General features: G+C 33.8%; 1 protein-coding gene across 1 annotated transcript in view; it reads left to right on the forward strand.

Moving 5' to 3' along the window:
* Nucleotides 1-25,906, forward strand: part of CysRS (cysteine--tRNA ligase, cytoplasmic) — a 49,013-nt gene extending 23,107 nt beyond the window's left edge. The window contains exons 4-11 of the mRNA XM_089099596.1: nt 88-439; nt 5,863-6,104; nt 8,995-9,228; nt 12,063-12,204; nt 15,457-15,656; nt 18,317-18,482; nt 19,941-20,149; nt 25,641-25,906. Coding sequence (XP_088955722.1) covers nt 88-439; nt 5,863-6,104; nt 8,995-9,228; nt 12,063-12,204; nt 15,457-15,656; nt 18,317-18,482; nt 19,941-20,008 — 1,404 coding nt within the window. The 3' untranslated portion in view covers nt 20,009-20,149; nt 25,641-25,906. The remainder of the gene's footprint in view (nt 1-87; nt 440-5,862; nt 6,105-8,994; nt 9,229-12,062; nt 12,205-15,456; nt 15,657-18,316; nt 18,483-19,940; nt 20,150-25,640) is intronic.
* The last annotated feature ends 1,355 nt before the right edge of the window (nt 25,907-27,261 follow it).

Consider the following 27,261-nt stretch of genomic DNA (forward strand, 5'->3'; position numbering starts at 1 on the left):
AACACGAGAGCAAGCCTGTCTCTTTGTGTTTTTTTTTAATTTTTAGTTTAGACTTAACAAAATTGAAACTTTATTTTTTACTTAAAGGTTTACCTCAAGCTGGCTAGAGATGTTCTTTCGAATTGGCTTGATGCAATGGAAGGTGCCACTGTAACAGATAAAAGTATATTTTCAAGCACTGCCAAACAGTTTGAAGATGCATTTTTCAGAGATATGGAAGCTCTGAATGTACTGCCCCCTAGTGTAGTGACAAGAGTATCTGAGTATATCTCACCTATTGTAGACTTTATCCAGAAGATCATAGACCAAGGTTATGGTTATGAATCCAACGGATCTGTTTATTTTGATGTGAATAAGTTTGATGGAAGTGATGAACATTTTTATGCAAAGTTAAGACCAGAGGCCTATGGAAATACTAAAGCTTTAGAGGAAGGAGAAGGTAAGCTGTAATATATTCGCTTTGAAAAAAAGCTATCAAAATGAATACGGTGACAGGGCCAAAATAAGAAAAAAATGGAATACTATTAACTGTTGGTGACCTGCATAGGGGTAAAATCCGTGCAGGGGGGAGTGTGTTTGAAATGCCACTTTGGGTGAGTTCAACTCATTTTAAATGGAGGGAAGAGGTTAAATCTGGACAGTCCATTGTGAAACAAACATATATATATATATATATATATATATATATATATATATATATATATATATATATATATATATATATATATATGTATATGCCAAGATAGATAATTTTTCCCGCAAGTCTGAAATTCTATCAGCATTGCCTTTTCTTTTTTTCTCCAGAATTTAAATAATGTTGGAGATTCTAATTATCTTTTTTTGAGGCGTTTTTGATTCAAACATGTTTTTAAGCCTATTGTAAATTGTGGCTTTATTTTATTTGTTGAAGTATTTTTTGCCATTTCATTTATATTTTATATCCTTGATTTTGAAGGAAAAGTAGAAATTAGTGTTTAAAATTTGACTCGTGTTATTGTAAATAATGATTATGATAAAAAGTCGAAACAGAATGTTGATATTAAAATTAAATTAAATTAAAATTTATTGAAATAAAAAAAAAAACAAGATGAAACATAACACCAATAATAATATGGATCCTGGAAGATAACTTGTTGAGGACCATAACAACAAAAAATTGAAAATGAACAAGAGAGAAAAAAAAGAAAAAAAAAACAAAAAGAGAAAACACGGGTAAATTAAAGCAAATTGATTATAAAAATTTAGAGATTTATAATATCAAAGTTTAGTAACATTGTTATACAGCGTGCGAAAACTTGTGGATAGCTCGATACTGGAGGGTATCATATTCCTTTGAAGTATAGATTTATAAATGGGGGATCGCTGGGCGGAGCTAGAGACATACTTGGGGACAATAAAGGAACGGTTGGATGAACGGAGACATAGGCCTTCAGAATTATTGCAATTAAAATAAGATAATAATTGGGAAGGAAGGTTTTTATGGTAAGCGGAGTATGCAAGGGATAAATTTAATTTTTTAATAATTTGTTCAAAAGGAATAATACCAAAATCGGAGAACAAGTCCTGGGTGCGATATAGTCGGGGCAGCCGATAAACTGCTTCGATGGCACGGTTTTGGGTAGTTTTTAATTTATTGGTAACTGAAGGATAAGTGTTGCCCCAAACAGATCCGCAGTATGAGTTTTATGGGTAAATAAAAGAGTAATAAAGGGTGACAAGGATATCAGGGGGAAGAAAATTATTCACACGATTAATCATTCTTACATGTCACATAATTATGGCTCTGATGCAGAATACATGAGTTGCCAATGATACGGAGGAGTCTTTGTGGATACCAAGACACTTGGCAATTTCTACCTGCGGGAGGAGATTGGTGAAATATTTTAGGCCGAGTGCTTGCTGAGATTAATTTTTTTTTGTAAGGGGTTTGAAATAATACAATCTGAATTTTCTTGCTGTTAATGATCATGCGGTTAACGAGAAACCATTCCTGTACTCTATTAAGAAGAATTTGAGCAGAGGTGACGACGGATGGTAAATTAGGGCCGGTGATGAAAAAGTTGGTATCGTCAGCAAAAAGTACTGAGTACACTGATGGACCCAGGCCTGTAACCAAATCATTAATATAAAGGAGAAAAAGTATTGGACCGAGAACAGAGCCCTGCGGGACGCCCCTCCGGACAGGTAGGGGATGCGAGGTCATGCCGCCCAGACTCACACTCTGTACTCAACTAGAGAGATAAGAGCCGAACCATGAGAAAGAAATTCCACGAATCCCTATGTTCTTGAGTTTACTTAATAAAACACTGTGATCAACCATGTCAAAGGCCTTAGAAAAATCCAGAAATAAGCCAATTACAATATTTTTAAGGTCAAGTTGGGAACGGATAAAATGTGTGGCGTCGATTAGTACATGAGCAGTTGAAAATTTGAAATGGAAGCCATATTGATGAGAAGAAATCAACGAATCAGAAGGATTAATCCCAAATAAAAAGGAAGAAAGACATCGTAAGATAATTCTCTCAAGCACTTTGGATACAACCGGGAGAAGTGAGATTGGACGATAATTACTTATCTCAGACGGATCCCCTTTTTTATCAATCGGGATACCAATTGCTGATCTAAGTATTTCTGGGAAGACTCCATTGATCACAGATAGGTTTGCTATATGCACAATGGCTTCACAAATATAGGAAAATGCAGTTCTAAGAAGCATATAACTTATCCCAAGGAAGTCAGGTGTACTAGTATTAGAGAAAGGTTCGATAACTTGAAGCACCTTGATACTATCAGTTGGAGAGAAAAATATGGATCTGGGATTCTTGTTAGGGTGTACTGACTTGGAGGGGGGAACAAGAGTTAGCATTTGGAATATTGGTGAAATAATTCTTAAGAGCATCCTGTAATGAAATTGGGTCAATTAATCTGCCACTGATGTCCTCAAGGTTAATAAGGGTAGATCTTGAATTCCTTTTTTTTGAAAAAATTTCATTTATTGTTGACCAAATTTTTTGCAAGTTCCCTTTGCAGTGACTGATTTTTGAATAATAGTAATTTTTTTTTGCTTCACGGATGAGTTTGGTATATAAGTTTTTGTAATTTTAATAATTAGTTAGGTCAATAACGCTACTGGTTTTGCAAGCTAACTTATATAGGTCATTTTTACGGTATGAAGAGATTATCAGGCTATTGGACATCCAGGGGTGTATATAGGTAGTTTTTCGGTTTGATTTACAGACTGGAAAGGTTGAACTGATAAGATCACTCAGTCCCTGTGTAAAACCAATTGTGGCTGAATCAACATCCTTGGATCAGTCAAGGTATATTAAGTGATCCGTGAACCAGTTCATATTCACAATATTATATATCCTATTAGAAGCAGGGATCTTAGCTGTCGGGTGTTTAATAGTTGGTAGGAAGGGTAGGGAGAGATAAATTGGAAAGTGGTCTGACAGGTCAGAGAATATTATCAAATATATCAAATATATCAAGTTTAAGATTTAAAAAGTATGAGAGATCAAATATTAAGACTAGACCAGTCAAATTCCAAGGACACAAAAATTAACATGAATTTATTCTCTATAAACAATTTCTTCAACCACATTACCTCTTCATTCAATTCAGCTGGAAAGTGAAGGCACACAATAAAGTCTTTTTTCATACAAAGAAAGGGGTGCTGAAATACAGGTAAAAGAAATATATACTTTTTTTTTAATATTAGTGAATGAGAAAATGTCTTTAATTTTTCAAAACTTGTTTTTTATTTAGTTGCTCAGGTTTAAGTTGCATATAACAGAAGGCAAACATCTGTTGTGCTGCTCCTTGGTTGTTTATGTGCTGTTGCTCCTTATACTACTAACAATTCATTAGAGCACAGCATTTCCTTATTCTAAACGTAGCTGCGTCTGCTTAACCTCATTGTATATAGTGCTTCACGCTTTCCATCTCCAATGATATATTCTTTAAGCTGTTTCTACTCTACTCGAGGACACCCTTCCTTTTGCTTTGCCTAACTGGACCACCAAAAAAAACGATTTTTCGTAGCATATTGTCCTCCATCTGTAAAACTTGTCATAACCATTTTAACCTTTATTTCATAATAGACTTAAATATTGGAATCAAGTCACCATTTCTTATATAGGTTATTATTAAATATGTAGTCGCTTAAATGAGCATTTGAAATAGTCCTTGAACAGTTCTTCTGGACAAGATCTAGTTTTTTCCTTAGTATTTCAAAGTGCACACGTTTCATAACTATTGTGGAATGTGATAAATTTCTAGTTACCTGTTCATATTAAATTAAAAAAAAAACATATTAATATCATATATCATATTAATGTTAAAAAAATAACATAAGACTACAAGACCTACCTAAGCAAAGGGGGGAAAGGTGTCAGGGGATTTTTCCCAGGTGCAGATCAAGTCATCTGGCAAAATGGGAACCTTTAGATCATAAATTTCCGATGTTCATAGGAGAATTACCCATTCTTCTATGCTTGTTTCAGGGGTATTTGATTATGCCAAATTAAAGCAGATTAATTTAACATTTATCAACATTCTTCGAATAACTCCATTTCTTCTGTGTGTGTTAGTTTTTCGCTTTGTTTTCGATTGGAAATCTTATAATTAGCCACCCAAGTTGTAGAAACCTATTCTTTAGGCTTTGCACTATCTATAAGAATAATCCAGCACTAGTTAATGTAACAGAATGATAGTATTTTACAGCCATTTTACAGCATTTTACTAGTTCATAGCATTTACAGCCTTATTTAACAAAACTTACATTCCGCATTATGTAAGCTAAATTAAAGACTACATGCTTATAAATAGAATAAGGATTATAATTCCTCTCTTTTAAAAAGGAACGCTGTAGAATCTTTTATCCAGAGTTCTAAAATTGAAAAAAAACTCCAACTATGGAATTATTTTCTATTTTTGTATGTTTCGATTGTTCAATCTCTGTTTCTGTTTAACTAGTCCTTAAGGGTACTTAGAAATACAAATTATTAATTAAAAGAATTTGTAGTTTTGTGAATCAAGGATATTACCCATTTCACAGAACTGCCACTTTTCTATGTATTAGTAAAAAAAACTATGTAGTACTCTAAAGTAACCGGACTCTTTTTTATTACTACCTTAAGTAACATAGTGAGTGATTCAATTCTCAAGATAACAAACTGTGCTCTCTTTATATATATATATATATATATATATATATATATATATATATATATATATATATATATATATATATATATATATATTTACAAAACGTAGTTAAAACTATATATGGTGAAAACGGTCATTGAATAAATGACCAAAATATCAAGCTTTTCACATTGACTTTGTTTAAATGCAATCCACTATCCCGTTTCTAAGATTGTTTTCGGCAGTCCATTTTGTAGAAAGGTAGTTTATTTTTCGTCTGGGTCATGAATCACTTCTTAGAATGACTAAGAAATCCAGATCAGATGGTCCAAAATATCCCAACGTATTTGAAAATTCATTGGTCAATTGTAAGGAATCTTAGTGGTTTGAGCACGTTGTTATACGTTTTCATACAAATTCCAGTCAGTAACTTCTAAAATTAGTTTCTGTTCGTTTTTAATTGGTTTTAAAGAAAAATAATTAAAAGACTAATTTTTAATTAGTTTCTGTTCGTTTTTGATTGCAAAAAGTTTAAAGTTATTCAAAATTCCCATCGAAATCAATATTTTTATCAACATCAAACTTTCATCAAAGTATCAAAACTAATATCAAAGTAACAGTAAGCAACTTGATTAACTTACAGCCCTTACCTCGTATATTTAAAATTTTAAGTTTTTTTTTAATGTGCAGCCTTGATTATTTACTCTGTTTCAGGAGACTTAAGCATATCCAAGGAAAGACTAGGCGAGAAACGTTCACCAAATGATTTTGCTTTATGGAAAGTAAGTAAGCCAGGGGAACCTTCGTGGGAATCTCCGTGGGGAATGGGGCGGCCAGGATGGCATATTGAATGCAGCGTTATGGCATCAGACATCCTCGGGCAGTCTATCGATATTCATGCTGGTGGGGAAGATTTACAGTTTCCACATCATGATAATGAGTTGGCTCAATCAGAGGTCAGTTTGTATTTTTAAGTAACATTTTGTGCAATTTGGCTAGCTCCTAAATCTGTCTTTCTTCTGAGATGGGGTAGCTGGTGTCAAAATTTAACTAATTTCAGCTTCAAACGATTTTTTTAAAATAATTCTTTACATTGTATCTTCTTTTCTTCATGATTTGTTTTCTCCCTTGATGCTCACTTCTCAGTTTTATTATTTTTATCTCATATTCTGTAGTTTTTGTTGTTGTTGTATATTTAATACCGTCAGTGAGGGGGAAATATGACAGGGTCTCAGTTGAAGGGGGATTTTTCCAACTTCTGTCACAATTTTTTCAAGGGTAGAAGGTGCTTACCGTCTTTCTAAAGTTTACATAAGACCCCCCCCCCCAAAAAAAAAAAAAAAAAAATCTGTCTTTCTTCTGAGATGGAGTAGTTAGAGTCAAAATTCAATAATTTTCAGCTTATAATTTTTTTTTATTATTAATTCTTTACATTGTATTCTCTTTTCTTTAAGATGTTTTGTCGCACTCGATGTTGACCTCTCACCTTTTTTTGGTATTTTCCTTTCAAATTTTGTAATTTTTGTTAGTGAAAATTTAGTATTACCAGTGAGGGGAAAGTATAGCAGGGTCCTGGTGGGGGGGGGGGATTTTACAACTTCTGTCATAATTTTTTTTCAAGGGTAAAGGGTGCTTACCTTCTTGAGAAATATCTATGCATTTAAAAATAAAACAAAAAAAGATTAAACATTCTAATGGTGTTCATGAGTAATTGATTTTCAAATGTTAATCTTCTATTTTTAATAATCAAATAGAACATTTTGCTGTTTTTTGGACTGGTACCAGACATAGCTTTTGGGTGTTCGCTTTGTGTCAGCTGTTGTTTCTATGGTGACGCTGATGCTGAATGATAATTTCTTGTGATTTTGGCTGGTGGTTGAGGAGTGAATCGTTTTTTTAGCCTTTTAAAGACCTTGCATTCAGTCCGAGCTTTGAATGGTCGTTTGTTTTTTATTTTTATGCTTGTGATTTGGTCACCTATTTCAGTCGTCTAATAAAGTGGCTATTTATTTTATTTTTATTATTTTTGTGGACTTCGAAAGGCTAGGTTTTCTTTATTTTTACTATTATTATTATATTTACTTTTAAGCATTGAAGATAGATTAGCAGAGGCTCTTGCCGAGATAGCGGCTTTCTTTATTTTTCTTTTTCACCGGTTGTGAATTACCCTCGTTGTTGTTGAGTGTTTTTTTTTCTTCCCTTTTTTGTCATCTCATTAATTACAATTGATACATTTTGTATCTTATAAATATTGAAAAGTATATTGACCATATTTGTTCAATGCAAAAAGTGTTTGACCAAGAGTTAAACGACATTATTATTAGTCCAGAAGTTGGAAAACACTAAATGAATCACCACAAATGCATTGAAGGAAAATCCAAATCACAACTTGTAATAACCCACATACTTCTAATCGCAGCAGAGCTTCTCGGATGACAGGCGTAAAAAAAACGTAGCTCACGGTTTTGTGCACCTAAAAAAAGATTTTCGCCTCTTCCTACAAAATAATTCCAAGTCCCCCCTCCCTTCTCCCGAAAAAAGATCTAGGAAGTTTCAACTCGATTCTTCAGCCGTGAGACAACACAGAGTAGACTTATTAAAGTTACATTCAAAGCTCCTGATAATATTAATGAACCTACTCATTGTATAATGAGAAATGCTCGCTTGGTTTCAGGCTTCAAATAGCTGTTGTATTCCGTCACAAAATTGTTGTCAGAGCGGAAGGTCGGTAATTTGCTGGGAATTATCGAAATGGGTAATGACGTTGATCGATAAGATACTGAAAATAGTTACGAACAATTCAAAATATTAACAAAAGAAGTATTTATTCTCGTGTTCTTGATAAGGGTAATTAAAATTTATCCTTTTGATTTTTTACTTGTATTAGAATAAAGTTGAACTTGGTACAGTTTTTTTCCCTCCCATTCTTCACAAACGATTCATTAGTACTTCATTTTTATCTTTCTATATAAAGATAATGACATTTGTTGGTTATTGACCCATCTCTTTTTTAATGGTTTTGAAACGATTTCTGAATTTCTTTTTTTCAAACAGGAAAGATACTGGGGATATTCATCTAGTATTTTTTTGAGAAAGGAGTAAGGTGTCAAAAACATTTTATTTGGTGAAAATCCCAACACTAGTCACCTTTTTAGTCCTGGTAAGAACAACAGCAAAAACATATTCTACATCTACTATTTTCTGTTGAATTTTGTCCGTTTTTTTGTAATTTATTTTATACTTCGAGTTTTGCAAGCTTTGGATTTTTGTACTATTACATTTTTTTTGGTCGATTTACGTTTTTTTATTCTTAATAAAATTAACTGAAATGCCTGTTGAGCAGTGGCGGTTCTGGCTTCTCTGTGCCCGGGACAAAAAATTGATTACCGCCCCACCCTCTGTCTCCCACAAAATTTTCGGGCCAAATTAAAAAAAAATAAGCTATTAACAAAGTTATTTTCAATTTATTAATTAATTGTCAAGTTATTTTTTCCATACTCTTTATCTTGATATGGAAGTAAACGGTTAATTTTAAGCGGTGTGACGCCACCTGATGATCGCCTTAAATTATTATTAATGATTCTAATTTACTTATTTTAATTATTATTATTTGATTTTTTTAAAATTTATTTTTACTTTATTAATTAATTAATACTTTATTAATCATTTTCATTTATTAACTGCACCCTCTATCTAATTTTACTAAAAATAAATAAAAAAAATTACAAAATGATCACAGCTGTTAGATTGTTTATTTGAAGTTTTGTGCCCCTTAAATGTCTCTGTCAGGGGCAAGTCCCGCCCTAAAACCGCCTCTGCTTCTGATTTTTATCTTCTTTTTTATAGGCTTGTTTTGGTAACGACAATTGGGTTCGTTATTTTCTTCACACTGGTCATTTGACGATTGCTGGTTGTAAGATGTCAAAATCATTGAAGAATTTCATTACGATTGGGGAGGCCTTACAGAAGTACAGTGCTAGGCAGCTCCGGTTTTTGTATTTACTGCACAACTGGAGGGATGGTTTAGACTATTCTGACAACACAATGAACAAAGCTATGACCACTGAAAAGAAATTCAAGGCAAGTATTCTTATTAGGGACGTCCCGAATGCGAAATCAGTACTTGAATTCTTAATAATAGGTGTTGTAAGGTTTGTTAATGAACAAATTATACGAAAATTGACATCACTCCCCCCCGAGTTGTGATACCCCATAGAATGATATACTGAGGTGCATCTATTATGACTTTCCTTTAACATTGCTTATCTTTGAATGTTGCCTTTAATATTTACTTAGGTGCTCGGTTGCTTAAAGAGACGTTGCTCTTTACTTAGTCATCTGTCCTGTATTAACTAATTTGATATTTAATAGTAATATATACAGACTTTAAAGAAAATAAGAAGAAATAAATGACTGGGGTACGTTATCTGTCAATCAGGGCTCATTTGAAAGACTGCACTTCTTAAAATGGGGTTTTCAACTTCTCATTTGTTCTTTTGCAGTTTAGATAGCAGAAACATTTAAAACATTGGAAAAACTGAAAACTAAGTTGTTATATCTTTCTTTTTCCAAAAATAGTCTTGAATATCTCTTTTTATTATTCAGTTCGTTTATATTAAACCCAAATATCGGTATTTATGATACAACAGTTGAAAAAGGAATGAGACTAAAGAAACCTCTGCTGAGAACAAAAAAAAAAGATAACTGAAAAGGAATATATTCATTCAACAAATTTGTAGTACATGCAGGATACTTTGGCTGTATCCAGGGGGATAAAGGTTTTCGACCCCCCCCTCCCCGAAATGTTTGTTCGACTCGTAAAAAATTGATTATAAACAAATTCTGATGCGTTTAAAAAAAAATCGTAACCCCCTCCCCCCCCCCCAAAAAAAAACCTTTTGTAAATAACATAGCATTTACTTGTTATGATTAGAATTTTCTAATGTGGCAAGTTTCTCTCCATCTTTCATTTCTGAAAGTACCATGGACAGGGGAAAGAAAATCTGACGGCTTGATGAAAAAATGTCACGAAACGCCAAACGCTAGATAACGCTATGGATTTTTATCTTTTGCTAGAGCCAGTTTTCACTTTTGTAGCCTACCTGTGCGTACCCTGGATATCAAAATGATTTATTTCAGGAGTAGCTTAGGGTATTGTGGTAAAATCCTTAGGGGAATTGCTTGTTTGGAGTTAAAACTTGCTACTGTGGCAAGTTTCTTTTTTCTTTCTTCATTTATTTAAGTACCAAATACAGGGGGAACGAAATATGATGGCCTGATTTGGCTAGGTTGATACTTATGAATGTATAATGTCCGTCAATATAATGTGTAAGTAAAACAAAAGCGGTAAATACACAATTTATTAGAGGGTAACCTCGGGACAAACGTTCCTTCATGCCGCATATGTTTTGCGCTTATTCCTTTCAGCTTCAGGATTGGTCCCGCGACAACCCTTGGAGTTTGTTTGGGAACACAATCTGAGGGAAGGATTTCACGGTATTTATGGGTACTCAGGCAATTGAAATTTTTTTTTTTTAGCCTTCATTGCTCCAGCGAAACTAAATCAATTGATAAACCAAAATGCCATATCGGAGCAGCATTTTCTAAAAGCGGTCTAATAAAAGCAATAGAATCTTAAAAGATGGAACGATGAAACACGAAGTTATGTCAAAATTTTAACATTTGTAAGCTAGTGCTGCCTTTCTCCGTCAACTCTGCAGTGAGCACCTCCCACTTGAGATAAAAACTGACGGTTATTCTTAGTAGTTTATTTTTTTTTACAAATAGTTGTTCAGGGACAAGGGAGGATTGAAAGTGGGGTTAAAATTATTAAGAGATCATTATTACTATTATTTTTATTCCCAGTCATTAAGAAAGACACTGACTCCTGTCTTACTTCTTCAACGGTTGCTGCAGCTATGATGTCGCAAACTTTAGCGCATATTTAATCGGCGTCCTCGTCTATCTGCTTTCTATATCAGTGGCAATATTGTTAATCTTAACAAAAAAAAAAATAAAGGTCTAAAACAGTTCCTTGAGGAACGTCTCAAAACGAGCGGATGATCTGAAAACTTTCTTATACTTTATCATCTTAAAAAATCAACTTGAATCAATATAATTAGTATTTAAATGAAATTTCACAAGAAGTTTATTAATTAAAATAGGCTATGTTAGACCAAAACCTTTTCTATTGGTAGCAGTTTAAATTGATTTGACTGATTGATTGAATTATGAAAAAATTAGAAAATCGATTTTTATAGAAAAGACCTTCATGTGCACTTATGTAGTTTTGGTAGAAGTGGGTGCAAAAAAAAAACAACAAAAAAACAAAGAACATAGATGAAGAATAAGCTAAAAAAATATGGCACCAAATAGATTAAGAAGATGTAGCTTTCGTTTGAAGGTAAATCTTTTTGTGAATCTACTGAAAGATAATGTTAGAGCCGAACTTTGTTGTTAAATTCAACGAAGTAGAATTGCCTAATTAATTGTATTGTTCAAGGTGGCAGCACTAACAAAAATATTATGCTGCCCTAAAAATTTCATTTTTTGTTAAACGGCCAAAGAAAAAATCATAAAAAATCATGGTTTCCAGGTTTGAATAGACCTAAGATGGAGCCAGGGGTAAAAATGTTTTTATTTTTATGTCCTTGGTAATTTAAAAAACATGATTGATCAGGTACGATGAGGAACGAATAAGAATGATAATTTAAATTAAATCCTAATAACTAAAATTAAATTGTATTTGAGTAATTTTTGGTAAGTTGCTCTATGCTAGTAAATGAATGTATTCAATTCTATATTGGACAATAATGTGCTGTTTAACAGTTTTACGGAATAATAAAATATTGATTTTTGAACGTGAGTTGTAAGGGAAGTTTGTATTTGTTTTTAAACGCGAGGTTCAATTTTAGGAATTTTTCCTCACAGTGAAATCTTTGCTGCTGCAAAAGCCAAAGGACGTGATTATTGACTATCAACCATTCACTGTGGAAGACAAGAATCTATTAGCTACATTTAGAGTGAAGAAAGAAGCAGTGCATACGGCTTTGTGTGGTATGAACATTTTATTTTCTCTTCTTCTTCTTCTATTTGTTTAACCGAACTTTGATTTTTCTCTATCTTCTTCAACAACAAGATATTTATTTTCCAGAAACAGGCGAAAAAAGAAATACAAATAGATATTATAAATTTCTTCAGTATTCTCTGTTTTCCGGTTCCTTTAGGCATTCATATGACAACTAAATCAGTACTTATTTTTTTGCCTAAAACAATACGTCCACTCTGGGGATGTACCATAACTAATGTTATAATAAGACCTCCATAATAAGACCTACCAAGATCACTGCTCTTAAAACCTAAACACAGACAAATAAATACTCATTGCAGAAAGGGGCTGCCCACTGTGGTTAGTGTTAATTTTTCTATCGGAAAATTGGTTAATGCATGCAAATATGGAGTACATGGAATAAATGCAAGTATCCTGAGTAAATGTAATAAAAATACATGGAGTATTAGATAAATTGTAAGATCTTTTGTCATTGCTTTTGTTATATGATCTTACAGGTGTGTTCACAAAAACATTGAAACTGCGATGCATGGCCATCTGGATGTCCGGTCGTAAACAATACTTTTTACTAAATTTATGTAGATGATCATTTATGTAGATTATCTACATCTGTGTAGATTATTTAGAACCTCTCCCGTTTTGTGCCGGAGATAAATATATCCAGTTTTAATGAAACTTATAACATCAGAAAGTGTGATTTTTTTTATTTAACGGATCAGTTTTCATTTTAAAGTTTAGGAAAGGGTATTCCCTAAACATTTTCTAGCATACCTGCGAGGAAAACGCTAAAAATCAGCTTAAACGGAATACTATTTGAGGAATTTGGCAGCGTTAGGAGTTCCCTGTGATGCCACCACCTTTGATTGAAGATCTTGCCGACACAAGTGACGTAAAATTACAATATCTTTTAATCAAATTTCACAGGCCACCCCCAGATACTCAATAGCTTACAATAGTGACTAGTCCCATAGGAGGATTTGCTAATAGGCCCTTGGTCTTTGAGACGGTCAACTGACAGTGAGGCTCGCTAAATGATTTTAAGGTATCCAATGCCCGTTATGAAAAATCGGGAAAATATCCTTTTAAGAGCTCAAGTAACATCAATTTGAAGGAAAAGGCATTAAACCACTATCACACTGGAATTTAGACAGACACATACACATCCACGCGTAACGGACGTAACAAGATAAATTACTTATATTTTCGCCATACATATGGAGCTTTATTATGGGCCTTAGTGAAGTATAAGAGTAGAAGATACCCCGTATAATTTTTTTGAGGGTGATATTAATAGTAATTATTTTTTATTTAGGTAATTTTTTTTTGAATTGTGTAGCTGTTTGGATTTGATTTTTGTGAATAAAGGAAATAAATTTTAGGGAGAATAAGTCTGGACAACATTGTAACATTGTCCAGGCTTTGGCTATATAATAGTTTTTTCTCCAAATTATTAGAGGGTGGCAAGTGCCCCCTCCCTGGCCAGGCATATTATTTGTATATTTTGAAATTAGGTACATTAGTAGGTTGGTATAGGTTGGAGATTTGGAAGTAGTATATTATGTCATATACTTCTGATATTTCAAATTTGTGCGAGTTAATACAAACTACACGTATGGTCATCTGGTGCTGTGCCTTCTTTTACGAACCGGAGGGGCCATGGGTTATATAGCAACCGGAGGGGTGATGGGTTATATAGCAACCGGAGGGGCCGTGGGTTATATAGCAACCGGAGGGGCCGTGGGTTATATGGCAACCGGAGGGGCCGTGGGTTTTTCAGCATATTACTATTTTCATACTCCTGCCATTTACCCGTGCCCCAGCCATTTAAACATTTGCCTCTCAATTACTTGGACTATCTGTCTTGGCTTTTCTCTGTCTACAATTACCCAGCCCAGTCTTGATGCAACCTATTGCCCAAAATACTTGATAAATTCAAGTTTTTGAAAATACAAAATTTTGAATTGAATTTATCAAGTATTTTGGGCAATAGGTTGCATCAAGACTGGGCTGGGTAATTGTAGACAGAGAAAAGCCAAGACAGATAGTCCAAGTAATTGAGAGGCAAATGTTTAAATGGCTGGGGCACGGGTAAATGGCAGGAGTGTGCATGACTCTCTTATTGGACACATTGAATTGAATTTATCAAGTATTTTGGGCAATAGGTTGCATCAAGACTGGGCTGGGTAATTGTAGACAGAGAAAAGCCAAGACAGATAGTCCAAGTAATTGAGAGGCAAATGTTTAAATGGCTGGGGCACGGGTAAATGGCAGGAGTAGGAATGACTCTCTTATTGGACACATACTTGTCAGGTTAGTTTTTGGAAAGGCATGCCTGCCTAGAGCCTTAGGCATGCTGATCAAGAATTCAAAAAAGAGGCGAACAAGGCAGACACGCCTATGGTTTTAAGAAGGTTGACCAAGAATTTAAAATTGACATAGGACCATAAATTTGCTTGAAATAACATGCTTGATATATATATATTTATATAACAAAATATCACCGCGAAGTAGGAGTAACCACAAAATCGTGACTACCCGTAAGACGTGCTAAAACCATATCAGACGTGTTATATAACTTTGTCCATGCCAGAGCCTGTTGTCTAAGTTGTCCAAGCCTGGACAATGATTACCCGCCCAAGGAGTAAGTTACAAAAAATTAGACTCTTAAGTGCGTTAACACATTAACGAAAACGTAAACCAGTTTTTTAATGTATAACGCCTTATACGTTAACGCCTATACTCGTAAACAATACTTTATCCAGTAATCAGACGGTCAATCTCAACCTCACAGAGAAGAAAACTTGCAACATAGCTTTTGTAAGTCGATTGCATAAGAAAGCAGACTAAGGTCGCGGAGATTGATGCTAAAACCTTCGGCAATATTTTTAGTTATATTATGCTTCAGGCTGTTAAACAGAATGGACTTATTACAAAAATGTCTAGGTTGCAGCTACCGCTGCAACCTAGATACTGTAAAGTAATAGCTGTCATATCATCATTAATCTTTGGCACCGCCAAATCAGTAAGTAATATGACAACGGAAGTCTTTTCTTTCAAAAATGGAATTAAGATCTCCAGTTCCATTTGGAACTTAATTCCAAATGGAATTAAGAAAAGTATTGATATGATTTTACTATGTTGCAATATTTTTTTTTCTTTTATTTTTACTATTATATTTTTTTTGTATTACTGAAGTATGTATATAATTGTATTTTGTTTATTTTTTACCTTGTTTTCAGATAATATTAATACCCGAAGTGCAATTGACACAATGCAAGAACTAGTCAGCGACGTTCATATTTATTTAGGAAAACAAAAAGTACCTAATAGAGAAGTTTTAAAAAAGATCGCCGATTTCATCACACACATGTTTCAAGTGTTTGGAGTTATACCCAAAGATGAATCTATAGGATTTCCAACCGAAACCTCCTCAGCAACAGTAAGTATTTTGTAGCCTATTAATTGCCTATTATGTAGCCTATTATTAGCTATATTATTGTTAACCTATTAGTGTATTGTTGCCTATTTCTTGCATTTAGTCAGTTTCACCAGATTCAGGTTTTTTCGTTCAACATCATACAGGGTTAAAAAAAAACCTTACAAGAACTTTATATAACTTTGTCCATGCCAGAGCCTGTTGTCTAAGTTGTCCAAGCCTGGACAACGATTACCCGCCCAAGGAGTAAGTTACGAAAAATCAGACTCTTAAGTGCGTTAACACATTAACGAAAACGTAAACCAGTGTTTTAATGTATAACGCCTTATACGTTAACGCTCGTTAACGAACCCCTCCAGTATTTTTTGTAAAATCTTTTTACGATAAGTAATGTTACTCACAAAAATTAAATAATTCAGCCACTCACTAACAGGTTAGTATTTTACGTGTATTACAATTCCTGACAATTATATTTTCTTCCTTTTTTTCGGTTGAAAAATAGTTGGAACAGAGAAGGTTTGTGATGACTCTGTGGAGATTGCTTCTGCTCAAAGGCTACTCCACATAACAATTAGTGGTTTGAGAGAGCTGTCTTATTCACACCTGTGTTACTCCAGTATTTTCCGTAAAATCTTTTTGAAGGGAGAACCTTCGATTGATGGAAGCACTTTACTTCCAAAAACTAAATAACTTATCCCTCCGTTAGCAAAAGAGGAGGGTTTTACCTGTAAAACTGTTCCTCGTAATTATAATTTCTTCTTTGTTTCCGGAGAAAATGGTTGGAACTCTTTCTAAAGAAGGTTTATGGTGACTCTGCTGGTATGACCTTTTCTCAAAGTCTGCTCCACATGGCAGTTAGTGATTTGAGAGAGCCGTCTTATTCACACTTTTAAAAGAACGAAAAAATTTTCTTAGAAATTGCTCAAGGATAATTCTACAAAACTTGTTGATGAAGCGCTCAATAATTCTACAAAAATCTTGATGATGAAGAAGCTTGAACATATCCTCCCGGTGGATGAAAACCACCCTTAGAATAAATTTTTATAAAGGGCTCCTAAGGGGGTTACAAGAAGCTGGACTGAAAACTTTAGGATAAAATGAGATTTGTAATAACTTTAGCATTCAGAGATACCGGGAATAGTCTGAAGATGGCGAGTGATTGTATGTTTCTGAAAGTGTTTCAGTGAATTTCACTGTGCTATGCAGTGCGTCCACAGTCATCAGATTTTTCAGTGTTTCTGAAAGTGTTTATGCGTTCTATTTTGTAAATTTACTGCCTAGGCTTGGCAAACACATAGACAGAGAATGGAATAGTGTATGTGTTTTTAAACACACCGCTTTTTGTCTATGACTTTTCTTTTGGGCAGTGCTTGCACTATCCCCGAATTTTCAGTGTTCCTTCCTCGAGATGGCGCTGTTATGCTCTAAACAGTTTGAAGTATAGTGAACAAGAAGTAGAATAATAAAATATATAAAGAAAAATTCCGGTTTGATTTCCGTCTGACGTAAAAAGAAAATATAAAAATAACAATCCTGGGACTTGAATAAATTACAGGACCGAAACACAAGTCCAAGAATCTTCCAATGACAATGGTGATTGAGATTCCCTGTACCCGAAAAGTCTTTTTATGCCAAATATTCTCCATAAAAACCCTATTCCAAGGTAAGTAAAACCTTCTGGCAAGACATTATCCAAGGCGGGGGTTCCGTGTTTGAACCCCCCCCCCCAAAAAAAAAAAAATTGTTCGTCTCGAAAAACGTAACAAAAATGTGTAAAAAACAATTTTTGATTCGCAATTTAGATTTTTTGTAACTTCATCTCCCCCCTCCCAAAAAAACACCCCTCCCCCCAAACAAAAATCTAAATTAGACTGGAACAAAGTCTTGAGTAAAAATCAAGGGTTTCAAAAGACCTCATTCCCTCTTTCTCTGAATTTTGTTTTTAATTGGCTATAGTAAGACCCCCCCCCTCTATTAGAATTTGATTTATTTCGGAGGTCCGGTTAATTTTTTAACAACTAAAGTTAAAAGACAGTATAAAATAATATGGCTGGCAGAGAATAAATTCGAGAGCAATGACTCAGGAAGCAATTCTAGATTGACTCAATAGAAACTTAAGTTTCAGTATGTTGTTAGTTTACGTTGTTGGTTCAAAAATTGATTGTTTTAGAGTGAAGAGGAGCTCTACCGTTACTTAAAAACGGTAGAAACGTTACCGTTGCCGTTAAACGTTAATGGCAAAACCTTACCGTTACTTTTCTTCGTTTTAGAGGGAAGAGGAGCTCTACCGTTACTTAAAAACGGTAGAAACGTTACCGTTGCCGTTAAACGTTAATGGCAAAACCTTACCGTTACTTTTCTTCGTTTTAGAGGGAAGAGGAGCTCTACCGTTACTTAAAAACGGTAGAAACTTTACCGTTGCCGTTAAACGTTAATGGCAAAACCTTACCGTTACTTTTCTTCGTTTTAGAGGGAAGAGGAGCTCTACCGTTACTTAAAAACGGTAGAAACGTTACCGTTGCCGTTTATGGCAAAACCTTACCGTTACTTTTCTTCGTTTTAGAGGGAAGAGGAGCTCTACCGTTACTTAAAAACGGTAGAAACGTTACCGTTGCCGTTAAACGTTAATGGCAAAACCTTACCGTTACTGTTGTTTGTTTTAGAGTGAAGAGGAGCTCTACCGTTACTTAAAAGCTTTCGCTCAATTTCGGGAAGAAGTTAGGAAATCGGCCAAGGAAATTGGTAATGATAATCTCCTCAAAGTTTGTGATAAAGTCCGTGATGACATCTTACCAGAGCTAGGAGTGAGACTGGAAGATAAAGAAGGTGGTGAGTTCCCAATTTTGGGGTTATTTCTTTTTATTTCACTTTCTTTTTTAGGCATAAATGTGGCTGACATGCGGGGGAGGTGGTTGAATCTTAACTATAATTTGACATATCTTCGGTTGGCATTATAAACCTCGTACCTATGCTTTCCTTTTTTTTCAAGAATGTAGTCATAATGTACTTCTATAAGGATTACTGCGATGGGAATAATATGGTCCAAAAGGTATTCTTTTTTTATTATGTTTATTATTATTGCTCACTGTATATTTATATATACTTGAAATAACTGCAGGTATATTATATTTTCCTTTTATGTTTTTATATTATATTTTCATCTCTACTGGCAAGCAATAAAATTAAATATGGAAATAACTGTAATAAGAATAACATAAATATAAGCGCTTATTTTTTCCGTAGGGGGTGCTACCTCCACTCCCCTTCGCTTTGGTTAAGCCTTGTCTGTTTATAGCACCCGCCTTTTTGTCTGTTTAATTGGTAGTGTTAATCGACCTGTACTTAGCTAGTATAGGTTTTTAGGTTACTAGAATTTAAAGAATAAAACGCCTTAATAAACTGGATAAAGCAAACATTTTGTGGCAATTTCTTTAGTCTAGAGATCTTCGAACTTTTTGAAATGTGGAGAAAAACAGGAAACTAATATGAAAAATTGCCTTAAAAGGCTTTAACTAGTCAATAGTTATCCAGACAAAGTAATTCAAAAAAGATAAAGCAAATGTTTTGTGCCAATTTCTTTATTCTAGAGACCTCTGAACTTAAAAAAAAAAAAAATGTAAAAAAAAAAACAGGAAAATTATATGATTGATTCGCCTTAAAAAAAACCTCAACAAGTCGATACTATTTTAGAAAAAGTTACTTTGATTACAGGCGTTCAAAAAACTTTGCTTTAATGATATAGGTCGTGGGATCTAATTCCAAAAATGGTATTTGTCCACAAATGGTATTCTTGGAAAGTTAAAAACCCGGCCTGACTCTCGAAAAGGCCTAGTGCAAAGTTTCTAATTGAGGAATTTACTCTAGAGTTTTGTCTAAGGGGATAAAGTATCTGGACAGTGTGAAATCAGAAAACATTTCTTACATCATAATATCAGAATAATTGTAGCTAACACATTTTGCATGCAGACCCGCTGTACTTTGTCAACCCCCCCCCCCCTTTGTGCCAATATATAGCCCAAATTTGTTTCTAAAGTATTATATTTTTATCATACTTAAGTATATTTTATTGGGATTAGCCTAACTTCACTTCTTGAGGGGTAGGGAGTATATCCTACAAGTACTTTTTTGCATTTTTTTTTTTTGTCAAAATTCCGTAGTTACCATCTCTTTGCGGGTACTTGGAACAAAAGATTTGTTAATGTTAGAAAAATTTTAGAGCCAGCCCATGAGGATTTCTCTAATCCATCTTTCACTGGAAATTAGTCAATTTAAATTATTGTATTTCAGGTAAATTTATAATAAAGATTGAATCGCGTGAAGCTCTCATTAAAGAAAGAGATATTAAAAGGGCGTAAGAAGAAAAGAAACGACAAGAGAAGGAGAGAAAGAAGGCCGAAGCCGCTGCGAAGCAAGCGGAGAAAGCTGCTCTTCAAGCTATCCCTCCCATTGACCTTTTTAGAAATGAGACAGATAAATATTCGCAGTTTGACGACCAGGTAATAGTTTAAAAAATGCGTGAAAAGAATTCCTATACTAAGCTTTTTAAGACTAGACGTTTCTCTTCCCCCCCCTCCCCAATGTGGGGTATATTAACTTTGGTGAGTCTTCGTTCTAACCTAACCATATAACCCTTTGTTTTGATAATGGTTTAAAATTGCTTTTGAACTGTGTAATATTGTGTTAAGTAGCACAATTACTTGTAGGAAATCATTAACAGAATCCCAAAAAAATAATCTTTAGGAAAATTTTGATGTTGAAGTACAATCGAATTATATTAAAATATTGGGTATGTGTATCGAATAATAATTGAAGTATAGCATCTATGAAGTATATTAAAGCATAATGATATTATTTCCGGTCAGTTTTTTTCTATGCTGCCGATTTTTGTTTATTCAGTGAAATTGATAAGGGTCTACCCTTGGCTGTTTTTACGGGAAGTGTAGACCTCTGGCTGGATTGATGAATAAGATATTATATTTTGGAAAGCTGTGTGTTGTTCTTACCTGGGGCCAAATGGGTGGTTTTGTTTGACCATGAGTCAGAGCCTAGGGTTTGTGAGCTCAAGGGGGGAAGTCTGTGTCGCAGAGGACTAACTGAAGTTTTCTGCCAAATATTTGTCTTTACCCATTTTTTTTGTTTACAAGTTGAAAACTTCCTTTTTAACGGGCAAGCTCCGTCTTAACGAAACCAGTTTCCAATCAGTTATGATAAAATGAAAGAATGCTTAAGATGTTACACCTTCTCCTAGACCCAGTGTTCAAATATTGTCTTAAAATAACTAACGGAAAATTTTACAGAAAGGAGCAGAATCGAGACCGAGAAATTAATAAATACAGAAATCAAGAAAGGAGCTTTTCCCCAGAGATCCAAAAGTGCTGCCATCTTTGTTACGAATCAGTTTTTTTTCGCGATTCCGGTTGAGTTTCTAATTTCTTTTTCTGTGTTTTGGACTGAGACAGAGGAATATGATCAAATGTTCCTCCGAAACTCTAATATTCACTTCTTTTCTAAGCTTTCTATATACTCTATTTCTTTACTTAAAAACTTCAAAACTCAACTTAAAACCTAGAGCTCTACTTTTAACTTCAAGTAGTTAAGCAGCTTAAGTTAAGTTGTTAATTTTCTACAGTTAAGCTTTAAAACTTTAAATCCTGCTTAAAAGTCTTTTAAAACTTTACTTAAAAACTGAAAAACTTTATATCTTTCTGTAATTAAACTCTATAATTTTAGAACAGAAAGGTTTGTTATAACTCTGATCAATAATACTTGATGATCTGACCAAATTATATTGATTTGACGAGTTATTTTTTACAAAAATCCTTTCACGGTTTGCGCCATTTTGATCTCAGTTTTTAGTCCTCATGTGTATGATATGAAGCTGAAGGGGGCTGAAGCTGAAGGGGGCTACGTCACAGAGGACTAACTGAAGTTTTCTGCCAAATTTTCGTTTCTTTGTCCCATTTTTTTTTTACGAGTTGAAAACTCCTTTTTAACGGGCAAGCAGGCAAGGACGAGTTTCCGATTAAAGTTTTAAAAAAATTAAAAAATGCTTTTCCCTGGTCCCACCGTTCAAGTAACGTCTTAAAATAACTAACGGAAAATTTTACAGAAAGGAGCAGAATCGAGACCGTGAAATTAATAAATACAGAAATCGAGAAAGGAGCTTTTTCCCAGAGATCCATAAGTGCTGCCATCTTTGTTACCAATCAGTTTTTTTTTCGTGATTCCGGTTGAGTTTCTAATTTCTTTTTCTGTGTTTTGGACTGAGACAGAGGAATATGATCAAATGTTCCTCCGAAACTTTGATGTTCACTTCTTTTCTAAGCTTTGTATATACTTTATTTCTTTACTTAAAAACTTCAAAACTCCACTTAAAACTTAGAGCTTTACTTTAAGTTAAATAGTTAAGTAGCTCAAGTTAAGTTGTTAATTCCTATAGTTAAACATTAAAACTGTAAGTCCTGTTTAAAATTCTTTTATGGCTTTACTTAAAAACTTAAAATTAAAAATTTTATTTCTATGTCTAAACTGTAAAATTTCCAAAATTTGAAAGGTTCGTTTCAACGCTGATTAATAATCCTTGATGATCTGACATCTAAAATAATCCTGATGTCATACGCTAACGTCATAGATGATATGTCAGTTATTTAAAGGAAAAATCCGTTCACGATTTGCGCCATTTTGATCTCAGTTTTAGTCCTCATGTATGACATCAGTTTTTTTGGAATAAAGACCTGTTTGTTTTGTCTGCCGTTTTGAAAATCGCGATGGGGGCGACAACTTCATCGCGGGACATATCGCATACTGATAATGCGAAACCAAGATATGTTCTGATTCGACGCAAAAGTACGCTAGTTTATGACTTGGTGCGACAATTAGCCACGTGCAATCATTTTCAATCTGTATGATTTGAGGCACAACGCGAATCTGGCTGCTCTTATATTCCTCTCTTCCTGTTGACTTTTTAGCAGAAATAAAAGCATATTCCACTTTGTTTGAAGCGAAAAAGTAGCCAGGCTTTTTGTCAAGATTCGACTTTCAACTTATGGGGCAAGTAGGGTAGGTTAGTGGGACATAAGGAGAATGACTTTCAAGGGCCCGCCTCATTTATGGAAGTTTGTATGAAAGCACTCTGATATGCTTGAAACTTATGAGACAGTCACCATGAGCTAAGGGGACGGACTTTCAGAGGGATATGCCGCTTCCTACACCCGCCAACCTTCCGTGTGAAAGTGCTTGGACTTAATTGAAGTTTGGTGGGCAGGAAAATACGGCCAAAGAAATTTCAGACCAATAGTCATTAACTACGGTCCATTGGCTTGTTGGCTTCAAAGTTTCATAAAGATACTTATCAAACTATAATATAAAATATAAATAATAATTCTATAATAGGCTATAAAATATTATAAAATGTAAATAATATAAAATATCAAAATATAAAATAAGATATATATTTCGAGCTTTTTCCTGTATTGTGGAGAAGGACTTACAAACAAGAGGGGGAGATGTTGCATAATTATGAGAAGTTCCTGTTATTATTTTTTTTTTTTTTTTAGTTTAAGAATGAGAAAAATTCTTATCATCATGGTTTGTAATAGAAAACCGCGGAGTTCATTTTTTGGAGCAAAAGATATTTGTACTAATTATTCTGCCTTTTATTTGTTTCTGATACATTTAAGGGTAGAATTTTATTTTTCTTAAGCAAGAATTGAAATATAAGAACGTCTTTGCCATGACTCAGCAGCAACCATTTTACCATGAAGACAACTAAACGATATAAATAATTAAGAAAATCAATTTTTTACAAATCTTTTAAATTAATCTAAATTATTTTTTTATTTAATTAATTTTTGATTTAATAATTAAATTAGTTTGTAAAATTTAAAAGATTTAATTAAAATATATATATATATATACAAGTTTAAATTAATCAAAATTAAAACACAAATAAAAATCGTACTATTGAGAAGACAAAATTAAACGATAATTAATTTTAACATGCTAGTATATAAAATCTAAGGTAAGTGTGTCAAGTAGAAGAAAGTGTATTAAGTTTATTATATTAAGCGACTAAGTCTAAGATAAGCGTATTAAGTTTAAGAAAGTGTATTAGGTGTATTACTTCTGTCAAATTAAATTGTAACTAATTCCAACATAAAAGTCTTTTGAATTGCAGGATTAAGTCTAAGGATTATCTAGGATTAAGTAAACTCAGAAGTGATTTTCGTAGCGGGCAATGTTGCCAGTTCTCACGTGTCTTAAGCCCGATCCCATTTTCTTGGATTTTTACTTTCGATCAATCAGAACAGCCTGTGAAAGCAGGACGAGGGGTCAAACCCCCTGTCTAGCTAAAAACTTGCGAAGTATTTTCACTCTTGGCCGATAAAAGAGAAGAGAGACTAACTGCGCAGAGGGTGAAAAAATAAAAGGTGGAATTCCTGACGAAATTTTTAAAATGATTGTCAAGGTGTCTAATGCCCAATGTATTGTCAAAGGAAGTGTTAAAACTCATTTTGTCTCAATACGAAACGGAGGATCTTTGAACTGGATTTATTTCTTCCACTGGTACACTTCTAGTGACATCGTTCATATCACTGGGAAGCTAATTAAACAAGCTTATCTCAAGTCCATTATAATTTACTTAATTGACTAAGAAAGATGTATTTTGTTGAAAGATATTCTTTATTAATTGCTTAATTAATCACGGGTTTAAAGATAAGAAAACACTCTAAACTTTCGAAGCGAATAAACAAGGTATATCCAGTTTTTTTTTCGAAAAATATTACTGCTTATGTTTATTAAGAAAAAAAATAATATACATTTTAGCTGCTTCTAGGTGCTTCTATTCCTTTGAATTTTGGATTTTTTCTGTGCCTCAGAATATAAAAAAAAACCTGAATTTTTTTTTGCAGAAGAATAAATTAAATGAATATTTCATCGTTGTAATTGGTAAAGGCTGTATCTGATAATTTCGCGCTTCTTAGATAATTGTCAGAAACGGTCTTCTGAGTTCTTTTCCAAAGAGAGGACCCGTCTGTGTAGGCGTTACGGGTGTACATTATAAAACTGAATTTATCGGCCAATATAGTCATTTCTTTACCAATACAAAATCGTCTTCCCACAGTCGAGAGGTTGCCCACTCTAAATAAAAATCATATACGTCAAAAGAAGCACACCCCACGTGGCACAAAGTTTGTCATATGTGGCATGGCATGACGAAAGGGTGCCATGTGTGGTGGAAAAAGTGACACTCCAGGGTGTACAACAGGAGATGTAGAGTGAGTGACCTCTTAATAATCGACATTGATCTGCCGAACCTCCTTTCAAGAACAACGTAGCAGACAGTTTTTTGGCACTCATCTCAGAAGTGTTAAAGTTAAAGACAAGATCTTTAGGCACTGCAGTTGTGATTTATTGTTTTTCGAGTCAGTCCCTATCTTCACGGAGTTGCCTCATTGTGCCTAGTGAAACAACCAAAAAAATGGAGGTATTCTAGAAGGTAGTTGGCCAGAGAGTAGAAAACCAACGCATTGTATGTCAAATATTATGATCATATGTTTTAAGTAAAAAGGGCTTCCGGGACTAAGTGGAAAAGGATTTGAAATATATCCATTTTGACAAAAACGGTTGTTGTTTTTTTTTTTGTCCTATGGTGGCGCAGCGGGTTTGATATCAGTTTTTTTTTTTTTTTTTTTTTTTTTAATAGTAATTCATTATGGTTTTATTCAGCCAAAAATGTGAGAAGACGGAAGTTTATTTTCCCATTCTTCCCCACATTGGATTCTTGTACTGTAACAATTTTTTTTTTTTAATTACTGAAAAGTTCCCTTTTTTGGGTGAACTATAACTGGCAATACGGGGCTAATGTTTTCTGGTCACCTGTTATGTTTGAGCCACCCAATTGTGAATTGTTTGGAAGTTTAGCTAGGCAAGTGTCTGGCTGGAGATTTACTATAGCCATATATTAACAAAGAAAACTATTTTCAGGGACTACCGACTCATGACGCTGAAGGGAAGGAGATCTCCAAAGGGTTAAGGAAAAAACTATTAAAGAAATATGAAAGCCAAGCGAAAGTTTATCAGGATTATTTGCAGTCAAAGACAAATGGAAATACCTAAAGACAATTGAATGGCTTAGTTTATGCTTTTCTTGTTCCATTCCCGCATCCTTGAAGAAACTCGAAGTGCTGAAGGCCAAACAAATCAAATGTTTTGTCCATTAATTTCTGATAATTAAATTATTTCAAATTCTGTTTGTAACTCTGCTTATAGATATTGAGAATAAGAGACAACTGAGAAAAGTCTTTTCGAGTGCATGGATATTTAAACTAAAGGTACATAAGTAGCAAATAATATCACTTCCAGACTGCTTGCCGTCACCATATTAGTAAAAATGAGATATGTTTATCTTTTTTGTAATTACAATGGTCTTTTTGTGTATTTGCGTCTATTTATGAATGCGAAACTCCTAAGGTGCCTAGTGAAGGGTGTATATACGCACAATGTTTATTCCTCATTAAGTTTTTTTGGAATTTTTGTAAGCTGCTTCAGGGTTCGGTAAAAGAGAGTACTTTCCATTATTTCTGTGGTACAAAAATGTGGCTTTAATATAAAAGGTCTACGTTTGTGGCGTATTTTCACAAGAATTTTATTTTTGTCTGCTCAAAAACATACAACAAAGGAATTGGAGTACGAAAAAGAACGAAACGCAAGAAACGAACTGGAAAATATAAAGAAAATTTTAAATAATAAAGAATTAAACACTCGTGAATAATGGCAAATGGTGGAAAAGGAAATTCTACTTCACTATCAATGGGCCAATCATTGAGGGGAGCTATCATGGTAGTGATACTTACTGCAGAAAAACTTGGAATTTTGTTTTCTGAGGAAGCGAGTAAAAGGTTTTTTGCAGTCTCATAAAAAATGTCAGCCGTCACTGTCCAGCTCTTTGCGAATAATATGTTTGATAACACTGCCGCCATAAGAAAAAAGGTCCTAGACCGCAAGGATTCAAGAAAAACATTATCAAATTTCAAACTTTTTTACTTTCAATGTAGCTTTACATTTTTGAATGCTAAATTTAACTGTATAAATTAATATGTGTCTTTAAAAAAGTAAAAAACATTAATATTTTTAAAGAAATGACTCAGGGTCTTTTACCTTAGTACTGCTCGGCACTACATATACAAATCTGAAAGGGTTAATTCCTATCAAAGGAGTTAAGGCTCTATATTTTCAAATTACTCACGTTAAAAGACACTCATCAATTTATTAAAACAATGTAATATTTATTTAATAAATATTGAGCTGACCAAAAAAACATCAGTTTAATGATTGATCAGACAGAAAGTATTAACAGTGAAGGAGTTCTTTTTTCTGGCATAACATATATGTCGCAGGAACAATATTCTTTTTACTCAAAATATTAGATTAAGTCCGGCTCATTTGGCTCCAGGAAGTTCATTAAGTACCCCGACGGTTGGATGACATGAACAGATAGAGTTTCTCAACAATATTTTTTTTTCCTTTCCTTTATTGAAACCTCGGACTTTCTCTCTATTTCTTGGTGCCGAAACCTTAATTAACATTTTTTTTGTAAAACTTCATC

The sequence above is a fragment of the Artemia sp. Qi Xiang Cuo genome, chromosome 13, assembly GCF_049724085.1.
Source record: "Artemia sp. Qi Xiang Cuo chromosome 13, ASM4972408v1, whole genome shotgun sequence".
Taxonomy (NCBI): Eukaryota; Metazoa; Arthropoda; class Branchiopoda; order Anostraca; family Artemiidae; genus Artemia; species Artemia sp. Qi Xiang Cuo.